This window comes from Diadema antillarum, unplaced genomic scaffold (assembly GCF_040938485.1).
Source record: "Diadema antillarum isolate AM-2024a unplaced genomic scaffold, OU_Dant_1.0 seq00001738_RagTag, whole genome shotgun sequence".
Taxonomy (NCBI): Eukaryota; Metazoa; Echinodermata; class Echinoidea; order Diadematoida; family Diadematidae; genus Diadema; species Diadema antillarum.
The window spans coordinates 33,618-48,852 of record NW_027272422.1 but is presented as its reverse complement, the minus strand read 5'-3'; the positions used below and the strand labels follow the sequence as shown (position 1 = coordinate 48,852).

General features: G+C 37.6%; 1 protein-coding gene across 2 annotated transcripts in view; it reads right to left on the bottom strand.

Moving 5' to 3' along the window:
* LOC139711945 (ADP-ribose pyrophosphatase, mitochondrial-like) overlaps nt 1-15,235 on the bottom strand; it is a 56,080-nt gene that overhangs the window by 31,497 nt on the left and 9,348 nt on the right. The window contains exon 1 of one of the 2 annotated variants that reach the window (XM_071623793.1): nt 461-1,395. The exons of the other annotated variant lie outside the window; for it this stretch is intronic. Within the exon in view, the coding sequence (XP_071479894.1) occupies nt 461-468 (8 nt within the window). The 5' untranslated portion in view covers nt 469-1,395. Of the gene's footprint in view, nt 1-460; nt 1,396-15,235 lie in introns of those variants that run through there. 2 annotated transcript variants of the gene reach the window in all.

The following is a 15,235-nucleotide window of genomic DNA, read 5'->3' as shown; positions in this document are numbered from 1 at the left end:
GGTCACCTGTCTATAACAGCCACTCTTTTCATCTCCATATGCGCAAGTATGCCAGTTTTGTCTGTAAATATATGCAACAGATCATACAAGTCGCATCCATAAACTGAACCTGCAAATCAAATGTTTACTCCACTGTGCATGTCCCTGTGGTATAGCACCTATCAATGGCATGCTCTAGCTCTCCCATTAACATACCTTATAATACTCATTCCTACATACATTTATGCTTTCTGGTAGTATATCAAACTTTTGCTTGTTCTGATTTTCAGTCTGGGTTCAAATGCATTTATTGATTTAAGTGAACCATATCATAACTGTGAGGCCAAGTGTTCTAAAGAAGGCATCTTTTTTTCTTTTTTTTTGGAGATTTAGCTGTTACACTATTTTCATTTTTTTCACATAGTTTTGAAACACACACTCAACACGGGTTTGCATATTTTCAAAGAAACATGAAACTTACCATCCCATGGTGATGTTTCCCTTTAAGAGAGAATACTGTAAGCTTATCAAAATCTCCTGTTCTTGAAGTTAGTGGAAGAGATAAAGATCAGTCACATTCATTAGTTTTTGCACCAAAATAGCTTCAGAGAAGTACAGACTTCACATCATACTACAGTCTGACTTGCACAGGAAGGACAGCTGACGTAGTCTTCTGACTATCAGGGAGTTGGTAGTCCTGAACAACTGCTGTGAAGACAAGGAGATGAAAGTTTTTTATAAAACTTTTTCACTTTGTGCAATGACAACAGAGCAAATCAAACGCTGTCAAGTTTGGAGTATGCAATGACCACCGCTAATATCACAGTCATATCAACTAGGCATGACGTCAAAGGAAAGGAATGAGACAGCCCTCAGCTATGCCAGTATACTACGCAATGTAGCATACTCAAAGCTTTCAACCAACACACACAGGGCACTCTCTCCAAAGGCCATCCAATCTACTCATGAGACTCGTTCCACCTAGTCTGTGGAAAGGAAACTCACATGACCCCAACACTTTGCAGGTGATTTAATGATGCCTGTAGAGAACTATTGTAGTACCAGCAAATGCTGCATTGTTCAAGAATAAGAAAACCTACAAAAAATACAAGGTGGCTTGAAAAAAAACCACCATAATGAATCATGTTGGTATGTGTGGCACATTATGATAACAAGGAACAGGACTAGAATGTGCAGCAGAATAAAAAAAAATCCACATGTTTTGACCTACTACTATATTTGAATTACACCATACCCACAGTTGGAGATCACCAGTGCATTTAATATAAACAATAAAACTTCCCACTAGAATGAAAGTCCTTGATAAAGTATGGTAGTCACTCACTGTACAAATTGTAGCTGATAATAAAGTACTTCAGTAGACTATACTAAAAATACAATCTTTCAATGAGACCGAATAACTATTGCTAAAATCATTTCAAGGCATTTTCTTTTTTTTTTTGAAATCTAGTAATGTATACTCTGATTACATTTGTACCTCAAACATGGACATGCCATCAAACAAATGGGGTTCAGACCAACTGCCTCAGACAAAGCTCTTATGGAAATAGTAACTTCAGAATGTGTACTGAGTTTCCATATACATCATAGGCATGAAGAAGTGTGACAAACAACTCTGAATACATGACACATGCTAACTACTGCTGACACACACTACACAAACTAACACACACACACACATACACACAAATAAAAAATGACTTGTCATCTTATGAAGCATCACATGATCCATTGCAAAAGTTGATGCAAAGTTGCACTCATGCACTAATACGGCATTTGTCTATGATGCAGAAGTACAGGCCTGTGCAGAAAAAAAGAGAGATATTTAGTGGCTGTTCATTACAAGCTTTTATGCCCATGTACTTCAAAATGGAAGTTATGTTACGAAAGCTTTGTAGGATTGCGACATAGTGAAAGCACTAAGAAATCTTTCCGCGGAAATGTTCGACAAATCCTCAGTCTCATATTGCAGAACACACAGCCAGTAAAACTACTACCTGGGCAATGACATACACTGTACATGTATGCTGAAAGGTTGGCTTCAAGCCAGTCAGCAGATAGATTACTGAGCTTCATTTCCATTTGATGGACATTTTTGTTACATATAATACATGATATTGTCTAAAACATGACACATCGTATTGTCTTACAGGTCCAGTTTGCCTTTGGGAGCAGTGATTTAAAAAATGTTCAAGATATCACATTCGATGCATACGTGTAGGTCAGTTGTATCACAAAACATCCTACCATATAAAATTTTCGCAATAAAGCCTATAATAAGAGATATCAGTGTTTTTCTCAATAAACCGTAACTGTAGATGGTTCAGTCTGGAAACATTTTTATTATAACTATTGTTCACATATTGCTTATTTAACAATCTTTCAAATTTTTACAGCGGTTGTTTCTATCCCTAACTCACATTTAAGAACTATTAAAGCACTAATGCTGGGTTTTTGTTTCATCTGCAAATGGTAAATTATAACTTTAAACATGACAAACATATAGCTCACTTCATCTTGACTATAGTATAAGACAAAGATGTTTTCTGTGTAAAGTATTCTGTACATGGGTGTGCACATGGGTCTGCATGGAACACAGACTTAGCGACCTGGCATTCAGTGTTACTCCGATGGTGACCTTTGATAATGAGCTCACATCACATCCCCTCTTTGAAGCATCATGTGACTACAGTCACCACCGCTTCTTCAGAACATGTCAAGTATTCAACTTTGTAAGAACTTTTTTTCTCAATTTACAGAGGTCACATATCAAGCCATCTCCATGTCACATGATGGTAAATGGGCATACATAGTGTACTGTACAACTCTGTACACACTAGTTTATGTAACTTGCACACACTTGAATGTCACAAACTCAAACTATCCATACAGTGTTTTTACTTAATATGTATGATTGTACATCTGTGTTTTCAATCAAAGATAAGTTGATGGCAAAATTTTTTTCAATAAAATTGTATCAGGGATTGAAGCACAAATTGCACAGTAGGACTCGATTATGTAAATTCCCAGTTATCCAGACGTCGACTTGTTGACATGTTTTTTTAAAGGGATGGTATAGTAATGGTTGAGGTGAGGAGTCAGCTTTTAATTTTTTGCAAGATACTTTAAGAAATTGTTTTATCAAATGCTAAAGAACATATAACTCTAAGCTTTGGCTAGGAATTCAAAGCTCATTTGATGAAAATTGGTTTTGAAATGGCCGAGATATCCAAAAACAAAGTAAAACAAAGCGATCATAATAAAAGGTGAGTCCCATCTTTTATAAGAATTGCTTTGTTTCGGATATCTCACCCTTTCAAAACCAATTTTCATCAAATAAACTTTGAATTCCTCTTAGAATTATATGCTCTTTCATATTTCATAAGAGATTTCTCATTCTATCTCACAAAACTATCATTAAAAAAAAAGACATTGGAAACCTGAAGCCCCATCTCAACAATAACTGTACCAACTTTTAATGTTTTCATGTATTCAGTTTAAGCAATTATATACATCTTTCTTTTGGATTTCCCTTAAGCTATAATCCTTCAAAATCAGTGTGCTTCCTGTACAGAGACTTGAAGAAGAAAGACAAAAAACAACAACAAACAAACAAACAAACAGGGCACTGTTCAAAGATGACGTCAATACGAACAGGGCACTGTTCAAAGATGACGTCAATACGAACAGGGCACTGTTCAAAGATGACGTCAATACGAACAGGACACTGTTCAAAGATGACGTCAATACGAAAGAGGAACTAAGTCAGGAAACCTTTCATTTATGTCCGTGACGTAAATTTGATGTCATACCACACTGCTGTCACCGGGTTTGCTTTCCAAGTGTGTCATTTGGAAGAGGATGTTACTCATTCCTACACACGACAGCATGGCTCCATGATAATTCAGAGGCCTAAATATACTATGTGATGAAATGAGATAATATTGCTCATTTCTCTAACTATCAGCACTCTGTCTACACAGTCACTACAATTAATGAGCTGCTATGATAAAGTATAAAATACACAATGTATCCATGTTTACTTGCTAAGATTGCCAATAAGCTGCATCTAAAGTATGTCCAGAAGCATACATTGTAAAAGGATTCTTAGGGGATCAAATAACATCTCTTTCAACATTTGTTTAATTCAATTTTCACCATACAAAAAATCTGGAACTAACAAGTCAAGGAGAATAAAAAAGGACAATTGGAGACTACAACAGTGAAGAAGAAAGACAAACTAGAATCCAACAACACACTCGTCAATGGACACTTCAGTGAAGAACAAGGAAAGAAACTAACTCTGAGCAACAGAGGGCAGCAAAGCTACAGCCAATGTGACCACATTGAATGCTCCTCCCAAAGCTAAAATGTCTTATCTGTACAAAAACCTTTTAAAGATGGCCCTTCCCTTCTGCATTCCTTCCCAAATAGCACAGAACATGATATATTCCACCAGAATGACAAGACTATTGTAAATCTATAACATTTCTGTGATATTTGAAGGTTGTTAGCCGTTAAAATTCAAATACAATGTAATGCACCATACACTCACCGTAACGTATTCGGTGTACTAGGCACAGCTGCGTACATTAATCCTCCTGTAGTTGTAATATGATACTTATACTTCAAACAACAGATTAATGCATGTTAAAGCTGTCAGAAAAGAAGAATTAACTAGCTTCTCTTACTTTGTTATCAATGGCAAATAACAACACACCACTTACATGTTCAACTAAGTGCATCACACAGGTCTGTAAAACTACAATGTAGACTAGTATTTAGATTTGTAATTTTTGCGAAGTTCGCAAAAAATTATTCAAATCTTAACGGTCAATTTAACTAAACAAATAAAGACCCTCTTGAGTTCAAAATTTACAGGAAGTTTCTAAATAGTGTTTTCTTCAATACCTAAGTGTTCTCACCAATTTTTCAAAAATTTGCATGCACAAGGGATTGGCTGTCTTAAACATACGGTAACAGCACAACCCACATAATGGGTATCAGGTGGATTTCAGTAAATATTTCCTTTTACTGAGAAAGTGGTAATTTTCATGCCAGTAAATTTTTCACGCTTGGCTGGGTGAAATGAATTCTACATGTTTTCAATTCGGAGGAGTCAAGACGTGTATTAGTGGAACATGATGTGCAAAAATATTTGCATGTTTTTATTTTCGCACTGGTTTCTGGTCACACGAAATGCGAACAAATATCCACACTGCTGAATTTCCCACTTTTACAGTACCTCTTGATTGGGTACAATAAAAATCTAAATTTGCCGTGGTGGCAGTGCCTTCAAGGAAGCCATGTAATAGCATATTCTGAAACTTACAAGAACATGTTGTGAAAACGAAAAGCAAAACATAGCCAAATAAAGTTGTTAACAATTCCATGTTAACTACTGTTGTTGAGGACATTACATGCACGAAAGAATTTAAGGGGAAATTCAGTCTAAATATAAGTTAATGTGATAAAAAAGAATGAAATCTTATGAGTTCAACGGTAACAAATTTGACAGAAATTGGATGAGAAATAAGGAAGTTATAACATTTTGAAGTTTTGCTAATTTCTGCAAAACAGTTCTCGCACAGTAGATATATGAGTGAGCTAACCATGTCATATCCTCACAATTTTCCATTGATCGTATACAAAAAAATGATGAAAATTCAATGTTTCTGTCATTAAAGTCTGAAACATGCTGTTATTCCTGGTTCAATAACTTCAGAATAGTGATCAGTTACGATGATTTGAGTCTCAGGCATAATTGCATTAGAATGAAAAACTGGAAATTTCACAATTGTATACATAACAAACTATATGGTAAGTTGTGAAGGGATGACATGCTCACTTTGCCATTTGCATCTATTCATATTGACTGTTCAAGAACTGTTACCCCTAAAAATAGCGAAACTTCAAAATGTCATAACTTCCTTATCTTTCATCCCATTTCGATCAATATTGTACCGTTGAACTCGTAATATTGTACCGTTGAACTCGTAATATTTTACTTTTTCTTATCAGACTAACTTATAGTACCGTTGAACTCGTAATATTTTACTCTTTCTTATCAGACTAACTTATATTTGGACTGGATTTCCCCTTTAAAGGGTGCAACAAAAAGAAATCCAACTTAAGAATTAAATGAATATTTAATTGGGGTAATAAGTATCAGCTGGATTTCAGTAAACACATCCTTTGAATGTAGAAGAATTGTTTGCCTCTTGATTGGGTAACTCTACTCTCAATGACCTGTTGAGCACACAATTCCTCAAAGGTCCAAAGACATTTAATTCATTGTGAATTTGCAAGAGAGAGAGAGAGAGAGAGAGACTCTTTACAGGTGGTGCTCAAGTTTTGTTACACAAAAGCCCCGTCTTAACAGACCTTCTCCCAGGGCGCGCCCGGGTGTTTGCTGGCGAAGATTCGCCCATGTTTACATTCTACAGATTCCATAAAACACGGGTTGAACGCCAAGTGCACCATTTTACCAGACAATGCTCGAAGACCTTCTCCGCGTAGGATACGCTCCCCTTGGCCAATCACATTACAGATACGCTGATATTGGAAGCATTTCACATCATTGTCATTGCAGTAGCATGTGATTGTGTACTTATGTGCACGTGTGTGTGTGTTTCAATATATTAGGCCTACTGCTTTTCTTTTTATTTCTTTTATTTTTCTTTTCTGAAGGGTCTTTCAAAAAGAAATAAAGAAAGTATAAGTCATGAAATCAGCCACATGTTTAATCAGAGCACGTCTACTATGCTACCCTTCAACCCACAGAACTCGTTGAGCGTGACGACTGTGTACATACATTGTAGGTAACTACACTTGTACACGCAGCCCAATACAGGCTCGGCGATATGGTGCCATACTCCATATGAATTTTGGGTGAAAATGCTGATTATACATACTTATGTATCTTTCGAGATATGTGTATTTTTCTGTTTGAGTCAACCATGGGGAAGGGTTACTTACGATTATTTTCCAACACAACTCTGCTACAGCATGAATATGATGCATTTGATTAACATACTGCTACTTTTTATACACCAGGCTCACTACCTGCAAAGTTTCGTGTTTGCACAATTAGTAGTTAGGTTAAAATCAGAGCAAATAGAGAACCAACTTTTAGAGAAAATACTGGACTATGCACTACTAGATCATCCTCCTGCGCATGCGTTCTCTGCTGGTCAGTGCATACTAAGCAAATCAGCGGTGTCAGGTTTGTCGCACGGCCACAGGGTTCGGTTTCGGTCCATAGGGTGGTGAGTGGGTGAGAGACGAACCCTGCAATATGCTTCAACTGCTTCATGCAGCACGAAAACCGATACATCAGACTGCATAATGCTTACGCTATGGATTTTATGTAGGTCACAAATGACACTGGTCTCGGTTTTTTCCCAACATAACCGTGCAACAAATATTACAAAAAAGAAATTTGGAACAAAGTATGGACATACTATCACAAGTCATATGCCCTAGTTTCATTTCGGGGCAACAAAGAAAAATGTGAAAAATTAACACTTTTCTAGATACCAAATTTTCTTTTTTGGAGGCTAAGTTTCGACATTATTTTCACAGGTTTATCAATAAAACCAAAAAAAAAAAAAAAAACATTGTCAGTTAGAGAATAGTTTCTCCTTCAACTTACTGTATAGATTTTATCATTTGACGGCTTCTGAGGCAAGGTATTGTGATCGTCCTGCAACACTTCCCCAGCGGTTTTGCGTACACAAGCTGTTTACTTTATGCAAATGAGGTTTCAAGGTCATATGCTTTTGGCGAGTTAATTGCACCGTATCGCTGAGCCTGGAAAGTAGCCGTGCTTTGCACGGCGTCTGGTCGTGCTAATACATAGGGAGAGTTTGTACATGTAGGATTTGTGTGGCACAGCGCTGGTCACCTGACTTAGCGCTGGTCCAGTGACGCCTCCGGGTAAGATTCACCCCACAAGCATTTTAACAGACACCTTCGCGGTGTAGCCTGGTCAATCGCTGGGTAAGATTTCGCCGCAGGCTACCCCGAGGCTACCCTGAGGATGTCCACTGTGTTGCGTCTTAACAGACACAGTTTTCCCCGGGGAACAATCTTCGCCGGAGGCCACCCTGAGGCTACCCTGCGTTTTGTGGCCTGTTGAGACGGGGCTTTAGGCAGGGTTCCTGATTAATGGGTGAGCACTGTACTGGGTACAGAGTTTCAGAATCTATAGTGATTGGAATGAAAAATAAGAATGTTTTCAAAAGTCATAACAAATCACAATAAACTAAGGATGATGACATAGCAGCTCTACATGAGAATGCATGACTGAGTACTTAAGGGAGCAGAACAAAAGAAGAAAGCATGCACAAATTCTACACAAGTGAACTTCAGCAAGTGGTATTGTCAAGGCGGTTGAAGCGAATGGACCGACTCACAACTGTCTTATTTCCTTTGAACTCAAGTTCGATGCCACCACTCTAAAATATTTGAAGCATGTGCCAAACTGGATCTGCCGAGCAGATAGGAAGACAATTGACCCGTGTCTCATTGCATAATCACCAGCCACTTTCTACGGAAGATATGTCTTTGTGATGGTAATTCTACTTTTCGCCATCCCTACTAAGACAGATGTTAAAGACACGGGGATGCGCGAACAGATTTCGGAGGAAAAAATGATGAAATAAACCCTGCGTTCAGGTGACCCCCGCTTTGCGGGAGAAGTTGGGAGATATTGTATCTTTTTGACGGTCGACCGTCCACACATGCATTGAAATACCCCGCTGAAAGGGAGACAAAATCACGGCTGGTGGTTTCAGCTGTGTTAGGTCACCGTACGTGGCGCTGTAGGGCGCGCAATTGCAAATTATACAAACACATGTAGTATAAATTTAGTTCTTCACCACCACATTTCAAGCATGCGCACTTATGAGGAAAACAGCTGCGCGAGAGATCAAGGTCAGTCCCCCACCAGAATTTGTTGCCGGACTCGACAAGCTTGCCGGGGGAGCGGGGGATGTCCCAGGCAAGCATTCAGACAATGGGATTGCCGGGGAAATTCCTAGCAAACGGGACATTCCCCGTAAAGCGGGGGATTGTCTGAGCGCACTGAAAAATGACAAACTTGACTGAGCATGCCAGGGCACTCGTCTGATATTCAAATTAATTAAGAATTATACAGCATTGTCTAATAAACCATACCATACCATAATATAATGAAAAAGCTGATGAAATACAAGGCAAACATTTATAACCCAGTATTGTAGTGATGTAAATGTACGTCCATTCTACAATACTGAGTTCCAACTGGCTGTAATTATTCAAATAGTCAAGCTGGAAATAATTGTATGACAGCTTGTCAATGACTAATTAGATAGTGTTATGGATTAAAATACAATGACCACAATTTTAACATTGATGCAAAATCAAATACAGGTATTTCTATTGATAAAAGTTAAGATTGGTAATCTTTCATCCAAAGCAAGAAGACAAAGTAGGCCAGAAAAAAAAAAAATGTGTTTTGTTGAGTATAGACTATAATATTTGACATTATTTCCTTTACAAAAGCTTGATACATTATTCCTCACAATAAGACAACAATTATGACAATGATAGATACATAGTTAGTGTAATGAGGGCAGTGCTTGCATGATGAACAGACAAAAATATTGTGTAGGATATCAGCTTCTTTGATGTGCATGGGGTACAATATCTGTAATATACAGTGAATGTTTTCAAGTTCAGTGCTAGTGTTGATGCTAGTGTTATCTCCTATATCTGCCTTAAATCGAGCTCTAACACCAATGGTCAGATTAACGCAAGTGGTACAATAACAATTATTGACCCCCAATGCTAGTGTGATCTTCACATCACCATGAGGTTCACAGGTTCGTGCTGAAATTGCAAAACCGAAAATAGCAATGCATATATAGCAACACTAACACAAACACTGAACTTTAAATGACAACTTTCATAATCCCTAGAGGTCGGTGTTAGCCAATGAAGAAAAAACACATATCTCGCCGACAAGAATAGTGGAGCTCTCTTCAGGAGACAACATTCAATGCCGGGACCGACATGTAGCTACCAGAACTTTGTATATGTCCATCATACTTTTGAGGTCAAACTGCAAACACCGATTGATTTCAAGTTCCACATTATCGCAAGTGCTAGTGTTGAGGTACAAATTGTAGCACCATCACCAGCACTTAGCACCAATCTTGAAATTGTCCAGTGTGTACAAGGATACGTGATAAACAAAAAACAGCATTCATTCCGAAAGAACAAGTCAGCAAAGGGCTGATGCAGATTTACTTCTGGGCAATTCCGCAGTTTTGTAGTAACGTTACATTTTAGGGACATTCTCATGACATAGATTAGACTCATTTCTCTATCTGTGGATGTGAAGTCTCATTAATGTCACCAGAGATCATTCTAGTGTAGACCTAGAACAGAGCAAAGAATGAAATCATTTCATGAATTGTTTTAGAAGAAAGGTCTGCTTTTAATGCCTGTTAGTAACGTTACAAAAAAAGGACATAAAAAATTGATGAGCGTCTTTGAACAAAAAGTTTGCTAAAACTGGTATAGCTTGAAATATATCAACACTTATTTTTCATTTCTATCTTTAAGGGCAATATCTACCCCAAATATCCTTTCTCATTGTAACTTTGTTTGAAAATTAAGTACAAAAATCATGGTTAGTAACGTTACGGTTTGTCCAGTGATTACAGAATTGTGTATTAACTCAAATCATTACATGTTTCCTCATGAGAATGCAAAGTTAAAGCTAAGAAACATCAGATAAGACATGAAACTCTTATTTCAATCATCAAACTCAGGCAGTATAGTACCATTGTACTTGTACACCTATGTTAAAAAAGACTAGAAAAAAAGTTTGCATAAATTACAAACTAAAAAAAAAGTACCACTTTTAAAGACTAGGTCAAGTGATATCCACAGTTTCATAACTTTGCCAATCACTGTTCATCATGACTCACATTAATTCACAAAAGCAGCCTGTTTTATTGAGCAAAACAGTTAATGTGTTCCTTATCAAGAGTACCTTTAATAAAGGGGAAAGAAATCAAAGAGCAAAAAACTAATGTACCGGTATGTAGTATGTACAGTGTATGGCCAATTGTGGTGTGTGTAGTCATTGCACAATAGGAATCTAGCATAATGCAATGTTTTATATTATTGTGAAAGTAGTTTAAGTCATATGATATTAACTCAAGTAATACAGTGTATTAGTTGAATTCATGTTTATTCAAGTCTAGAGACATGTATTCTTTTTCTCTTTTAGACCAGTTTTCTATGATCTCTGCATTGTTCTGAAAACAAAAGTCTGTTCGCTGTATCTGAAGCGTAATTAACCCCGACAAACCATTGTATGATAATTTCAAATTGGGACAGAAAATTTGAAGTGATGGCCTCAATTGTTTTTAACACTACTTTTCACACAAAATGCTCTGCTGGCCCACAGATTCCATCAATTGCCCCTTCCCATGGGAAGTGGTACAAAAAAAAAAAAAAAAAAAAAAAAAAAATCGCTCAATGTGTACCTTGTGAGCCTTCTGTAGTGATGTGAATGCTGCAGACCCCCCCCCCCAACATTTCCCGCCACGATTGAGCAACGCGCAAAGATTTTGCCGCATCGTTTCATGACTTTTTTTCATTGAAGTCTCCCGCATATTTTGAGACCAAATTTGCGACGTCCGGGAACACTGTTCTGCAGTTATGTAATGTTTTGCATACATGCATGTCGACCTGAAAACAGCTCAAATTCATATATCATGTGCAAATCCAATGCAAATTGTTTTTTCGTTAATATGATAATAATTAGATTGTTTCAACCTTTGACCAGTGAAATTAATCAATTGTAATGTAGATAAGCTTGAAAACGTGCCTGCAACAAATTTTGGCAAAAAAAAATTAAAAAAACATTAAAATACATAAGATATGAACAAAACAATAAAACACAAAAGAAACTGATTTTGATTTTGCTATTTTTTTGCAAGAAAATTGTTTGATGTGTCTTGAGGAACTCTTACACAAAAATTTAGCAATCCTTCAGTCTTTTTTATGGAGTTATAGGTGAAAATATGATTTCATGCATAAATTTGCATATTTAATTCACTAAAAAAAAAAAAGCCAATATCTTTTTACTGTATGACCACGTAATCTTGTAGTTGACATCTGGCTCTATTATCAGGCAAAACTTTGCCAGACCAGGACCTGTCCATTGGAGTCTTATTCACTTATTTCATGGTTAGTAACGTTACAATACACACAGGCTGTGGTTAGTAACGTTACGTGGTTAGTAACGTTACACATTTTGACTGCTGTTATTTCTAACTTCTGTAATGATTAGTAATACTTATTTTTATATTTCAATTAGTCATTGGACACAGCAGGAAAAATTGAAATATTATCATTCATAGACACTTTATACTCTCTGGAGGTAAATAATTTCACTTTTTGGCTAGTAACGTTACATGTCTGATGGTTGGGGAAATGCACACATGTTTGCATTTCGAAGACATGTAAGTTGATTTTACTTAATCTATCCATGAAAGCACTGCATTGCCTCTGTGAATTCAATATTTGCGGCTAGAAAATGGCATTTAACTTGACTAGCTATCTGCTTTGCCATCATGGAGATTTTGCTGATGAAATTCAATCTGAAAAATTACTTGTTCAAAATTGGTGAATTCAATACCTAAAACTATCAAGATACCCTGAAAAATAGTTTTTCCTGAATTATCAATGTGTTCTTTCTAAAGTCAAACACAAAAATCAAGGAAAAAACCAAATTGAAATTTTATGGTCATGTCCCTCTAACTGCGGAATTGCCCTTCTATGTACATGTGTACATGTTCAAATTGCTAAGTTAAGGAAGCAAAGAGTTTCACACTGCACAAGCACAGTGATGAGGAAGAGAGGCTTGAAATTAATCCTGGTAAACAAAAATGAGCGGAGGCGTGGCCCTGAAAAGGACAGTTAGGTTGTGAGGAGAGTACAAAATAGAATGAGGAAGGAAAGAGGGTGGCAAAATCATGAAGATTGGAGAGAAAAGTGATGAAGACATGACATTCTGAATTATGTATCACAAAACAACATGAGAGAAAAAGTTGGCAAGCAATGAAAAAATGGGCTATGGAATGAGGAATAAATGACTACAAAAAGTGAGAAGGGGGTAGGGAGTACATGTAAATTTATACATCATAAGAATGACTAAGTTCTTGATACATTGTACATCATTCAGAATTTTTGTCACTTCTCTCTTTTATCTCCACGAGTCTCCAACCTTCTCCTTTCTCCTCTCCTCCCACCTTTCTGGTTTGATAAATCTTTCTCCTCCTACCAACTTCTTAACCCTTTACCTGATTCTCACTCCATTCTTCTATGCATCCGTGTTTCCAATTCTCCCATCTACATTATAAGCACAACCTCAACTTCCGTCTCACCACTGCCCTTCGTCTAGGTCACTATTTGCCTCACTTTAGGCCAAGTAAAAAAAGAAACCAGTTTCTCGTCCTCGCGCGCATCGATTTTGGCCGCCGCATCGATTTTTTTACTATTTACTAATTTCAAAATGGCGCTGAAAATACCAAGAAATTCATAATTCTTGTCCCAGCCCGCTCCCCGCCCGCATCGATTTTCAGTTGCCGCATCGACTTTTTTGATATTTACTATTTTTTCGGCCGCCGAAAAAAAAAATTTGACAATTCACCTACCAATCGTGATGTCTCATTTCTAATTACGCCTTGCGTCCTCTACTTAAATATAGTACTTAGCTGTAGCACAGCTGTAGCTTCTGTAGTGCGTATGTAATAACGCATGCATTCAGAGACTCCAACCCCAAGCACCTTCTGATCTGGAGATTCTCCCGCCCGAAACCCCTAGCAAACAGGACTCCAAAGTTGATGGGAGCGAAGCGCGAAGTTCCTAGGGTTCTAGATGTTCTCTGGTGCTATCTAAACTTATTCTTTTCAACATACGATAGCAATAAGTAAGAAATCCTTTCCACTGGGAGACACAGAGCCAGGGCGGGAGAAATCAAATCTCAAGCGGGAGAACGGGAGATTTTGCAAAAATGGGCTTTCGGCGTGAGATCTCCCGTCGAAAACGGGAGAGTTGGAGTCTCTGTGCATTTCACACTGCGAGCTCGGCAAGAAGGAATGACGGAATGACCCACAAAGCAGTTGAACTGTAGTTGGATCGCGGCGGGCCTGGGCTGTGATGTACAGCGCACTCGGTACGTCGTGATGTAGACAGGACGTTGAGCACCTTCTGTACATTTCTCTCGTGCTATTGCCCGCTTCATGTGCTGCTAGATTGATTGCGCAATGTAACCACAAACCCCGCTATAACGAGTTCCGTGGGACCGGCGATATTACCTCGTTTTCACCGGTACCTCGTTATAACCGTACTCATCAAAAACAAAGAAAAACATAAGCATGACGTCATATACCCATCAATGAAACTTAAACATATCCTTTGCGTTGTTATTACACAATTATTGAGCGTTATTATTGAGAGAATAAAGGGAGATTATTTGTGAATTAGACGAAGAAATAGAGGCTGAAATGAAAAGTTAATTCTTTATTGTAATTATTGTCTGTTTAGCTTTTTCTAAACACCTGCGCAAATATGGGGGCAAATATATAGAGTAACATACAGGCCTTGTTTACCGTAACTTGCTAGGTATTTTTATGCTGTTGGTGCCCAGCGGGAATACGATGATTTCATGAATCAGTTCGGCTGTAATCTTGTACACATGTACAATGTATGATTGTTGCGCCCACATGGATTAAAAATGCGTTCTTTATTTTCTTCCGAAAATCTCTTCGCGTTTTGTACGACCGTTCTTGAAAATATCTATGCGACAGGATTGAATGTGGGAGGTTGTCATCCTGTTTACGCAAATCTGTACCAGATCTATTCAAACTAATAAATGCGTTTGTTTCTTTTTCTGATTTAGGTTAACATGCGTCATTCAACTTTTTTTACGCTACTGTCACCTGGCGAGATCGCGATGATTTCAGAGTAACATACGTGCGTTGTTTACCGCTAACTTGCGAGGTACTTTATGCTGTTGGTGCCCAGCGGGAATTCGATAATTTCATGAATCATTTGGCTGTAATTTTATACAATGTATGATCGTTGCGCTCGAAGGGATTAAAATTGCGTTCTTTATTTTCTTCCGAAACTCTCTTCGCATTTTGTACATCCGTTCTTGAACTGTTGAATG